The 3457-nt window shown below is 40.2% G+C and overlaps 1 protein-coding gene across 1 annotated transcript in view; it reads left to right on the top strand.

Moving 5' to 3' along the window:
- Positions 1-383: 383 nt before the first annotated feature.
- The window catches only part of LOC109461526 (chromatin assembly factor 1 subunit p90-like), a 5850-nt gene continuing 2776 nt past the window's right edge, over positions 384-3457 (top strand). The window contains exons 1-2 of the mRNA XM_019757906.1: positions 384-445; positions 1168-1464. Coding sequence (XP_019613465.1) covers positions 407-445; positions 1168-1464 — 336 coding nt within the window. The 5' untranslated portion in view covers positions 384-406. The remainder of the gene's footprint in view (positions 446-1167; positions 1465-3457) is intronic.

The raw sequence follows: 3457 nt of genomic DNA, 5'->3' as shown, positions 1-3457 counted from the left end.
TCACCTGAGGACACGGTAGGGTTCACGTTCTAACTGGGTCACAGGCAGGGAACAGGTGTTCTTATGGGAGTCATTGGAATACAACTCAAGTTATTTTTGGATTTTTTAGAAGTAGAGCCTTGTTCTATTGGGTCACCTGAGGTCATATGCGGGTGATTATTCATTTTGTTTAATGTATGGATTGGGATGAATAAATACCCGATTTTGACTCTATTTGTGACATTACGGCCACATAAAGAATGTGGAATGGAGCCTTCTGATTGGTCAATGTCACCCGGCTATATGATAATAAATATTAATATTAAGGCCTGGTGCAGACTTCTGACTCTGTCAGTGCTGAGGTGCAGCAGGTATGTTTAATATCAAATATTAATATTAAGACCTGGTGCAGACTTTCCAAACTCGCATGCAGACTTCTGACTCTGTCAGTGCTGAGGTGCAGCAGGTATGTTTAATATTAAATATTAATATTAAGACCTGGTGCAGACTTTCCAAACTCGCATGCAGACTTCTGACTGTCAGTGCTGAGGTGCAGCAGGTATGTTTAATATCAAATATTAATATTAAGACCTGGTGCAGACTTCTGACTGTCAGTGCTGAGGTGCAGCAGGTATGTTTGATATTTATAATATATTATGTTGCAACCCCTCAAGTTGAAGTCACATCATCGTAGCATTGGATTCCTCATCCTCTTAACTACTGCTAAGCCCAATGATAAGGCCAAAGCAAAGCAAAAATAAAAGTGAATTTTATGGTTGACATCCCCCGCAGACTCCAAATCTAATGCAAGCGGTCAATAAAAAACAAGCTAGGCCAAAAAAACAAGGTTCCTACAATTTAAAATTTTGACTCATTCAATCATTGTACACAAATGGTTTTTATTCAGTGGGAACATCACATATACACAGCCAACATTACATATCACTGCATTAAAAGTAAAGAAAACATTAAATCTGACTTTTCTTGTCTCCTTTCTTCATACATTTTGTAGTTATCTGCCATCCACCTTCTGGCATGGCAACTCCTTCACAAAGTCTTTTCATAAGTAATTATATATTAATCATGTTTACTTAAAACATTAAACATTCCATCTGTTTTTTTATTATGCTACTGTGAAAAGAATAAAGCCATAGATTCACTACAGAGTAAGATATTTTCCCTCTGCAGGTGTTTGGTCGTCAGCTGTCTGCCCTGCAGGCCCAGAGAGATGAACTCCTCAGACAGCTGGAGACACAAAGACAACAGCAGACCTCCTTCTCTGACATCCTACTGGAGAAAAACGCCCTGGAGGAAAACCTGCAGAAGGAGAAGGAGTTACTGAGAACAAAGTTACAGGAGAAGGATGATCTGGAGAGAGGGCTGCAGGAGGAGAGGAAGAGGCTGGAACAGCAGGTCCAGGAACAGAGGAGACTGGAGGCAGTTCTAGAAGAGAAAAATAAACTGGAGCAGGAGCTGGCCAAACAGGTTTGTTTGTTTGTTTTAGTGTCTCCATTAGTGCATTTAAGGTGGTATGGAAGGGTGGCTGAGGACTTTGGGGACATCCTAAAAATACTACTTAGGATTACCTATGGTCATTGATTTTTTTTGTGTAAGTACCTTAGTGCAAGATGATAATTTATGCAAATTTTGATGACGTAATCATGACGTCATCTCGAGTTATGAGCCACGCCCCCTTTTTAGAAAAATCAATTTTTCTGGCCAGCGCTTTGGTTTTTATTCAACATATTTTGTTGAAAGGCACACACTAGTAATAGGAACAAACGTATGCGAGCATTTTTTTAATATCTCAAAGTGTTGATTTTTTATGAATTTTTTTTCGTAAATGTCAACAGTGCCATGCGCCAGCACCCCTCCCCAACACATAAAGCGGCGCAGTGTGTCGGCCTCGCATACGATTTTAGTTTATAAGCTTATCTTTAAAAAAATACCACCTTTTTGTCCCTTTCCATGAACATTTTTTCCACAGTTTCATTCTTAAAATGCTGTATATGTCGTAGGGGTTACATAATGTCCATTTTGAAGCCCGAAAGAGCCGAAATCGCCAATTTTTTGTCGCCATTCCAAGGGCGCCCATCCCTCCCACCAAAAAATGGGTCATTGACCTTTCAGCACGCTGTATTTAGCTTACTACGGCGCTATTTGGAAAAACAGGCCGGGGACATGTCCAGTAAAAAGAACAGCCAAAAGAACGCTAAGATTTCGCGGGAGTAGGGGTCACGTGACTCACCCAAAATGGCGGATGGCGTGTCTTGTTTCCGAGCGGAGAAGCTGTGCGCTTTGCGGCAGCATTTGGGCCGGTAGACGATCTTTTTCAAGGCCATATCCTACGTAGATTTGCAGATGGAGGTTTATGGACTATTCTGAGACCTTATTGGAGAAAATCTGCCGGGGTATTCTGGAGTTACGGACTTGTTTTTTAGGCCTACCCCCAGAGGAGATTGACGATCAGCAAGATCACAACACTGAAAAGTTATCGCGCGATACCGGAGTAGATAGCCCTGGAAAAAAGCTTGCCCGGACGTGGTATGAGATTATGAGCGTATATAATTTTGTTGATTATGTGAATTTACGTTGCACGTTGTCCTAGACTTGTGGAAATAATTTTCACGCACGACGTTCTATGTTCTATCTGAAAAGTACGGACTATCTCTGTAAATCTGTTGGAACTGATTTTTTTTGTAAGCGGCTACTATTTGCTGTATGCTGTAAATCGTAAAAGATTATTGTTAGCAGTTACCGTAAGATTATGTAAAAAATTCTGCTGAAGTTTGTAAGTATCGTATTTTTTTAATAAAAAACGTAGATTTTTATAAAAATTACTAGTAGTTCTTATCATGTCTGTTCACTAGAACGTAACGTTAACGTTTAGTAGTTACAAACGTGTTGCAGTCGATACAAACTCCAGAATAATAAGACAGTGCACAGGTAGAGACGTGTTTTTATTCGGTAGAAAATTACTTAGTATGAGTTGTCTGTGAAAATTATGAAAGAACACAAAGGATAACGCCGCATAATGACGGCCGAGTATGCACGGTGGAGTATGAACTACCAAGCGCGGCTCTTTATGCATGCAGTGACCCGGTCCTCCAGGCCGCTCATAACTAAACCAAGATCTAACTTGTGGCTCAAAGCAGACAGCTTCGTTTCTTTTAGCAGTCGAATGTTTTTATGTAGGAAGTTGTCAGATTATTTCTGGCGTTTTTGGTGATTTGTGTGGCTGCATATCTCTGGTTTTGTGTTGCAACTTGACAACATTTTGCCGATACGAAGTGTGATAAACAATGGAAACGGCTTGTGTTTTCAGAAAATTATTATTCTTTGCATTTGGCAGGTTTTTACCTAAAACGTTTTGCAAACAACTAACATCAAACGCTCAGTAAAACTCTCTTTTCCAGTGTCTTTTCCCTTCCCAAAAATTATGAAAGTGAAGCTCTCAGTTTACGTAATGACCAGCGAG

This window comes from Branchiostoma belcheri, unplaced genomic scaffold, assembly GCF_001625305.1.
Source record: "Branchiostoma belcheri isolate BF01 breed outbred unplaced genomic scaffold, Haploidv18h27 scaffold934, whole genome shotgun sequence".
NCBI lineage: Eukaryota > Metazoa > Chordata > Leptocardii > Amphioxiformes > Branchiostomatidae > Branchiostoma > Branchiostoma belcheri.
The sequence above is the reverse complement of the archived record's forward strand: the minus strand, read 5'-3'. Positions and strand labels throughout refer to the sequence as shown.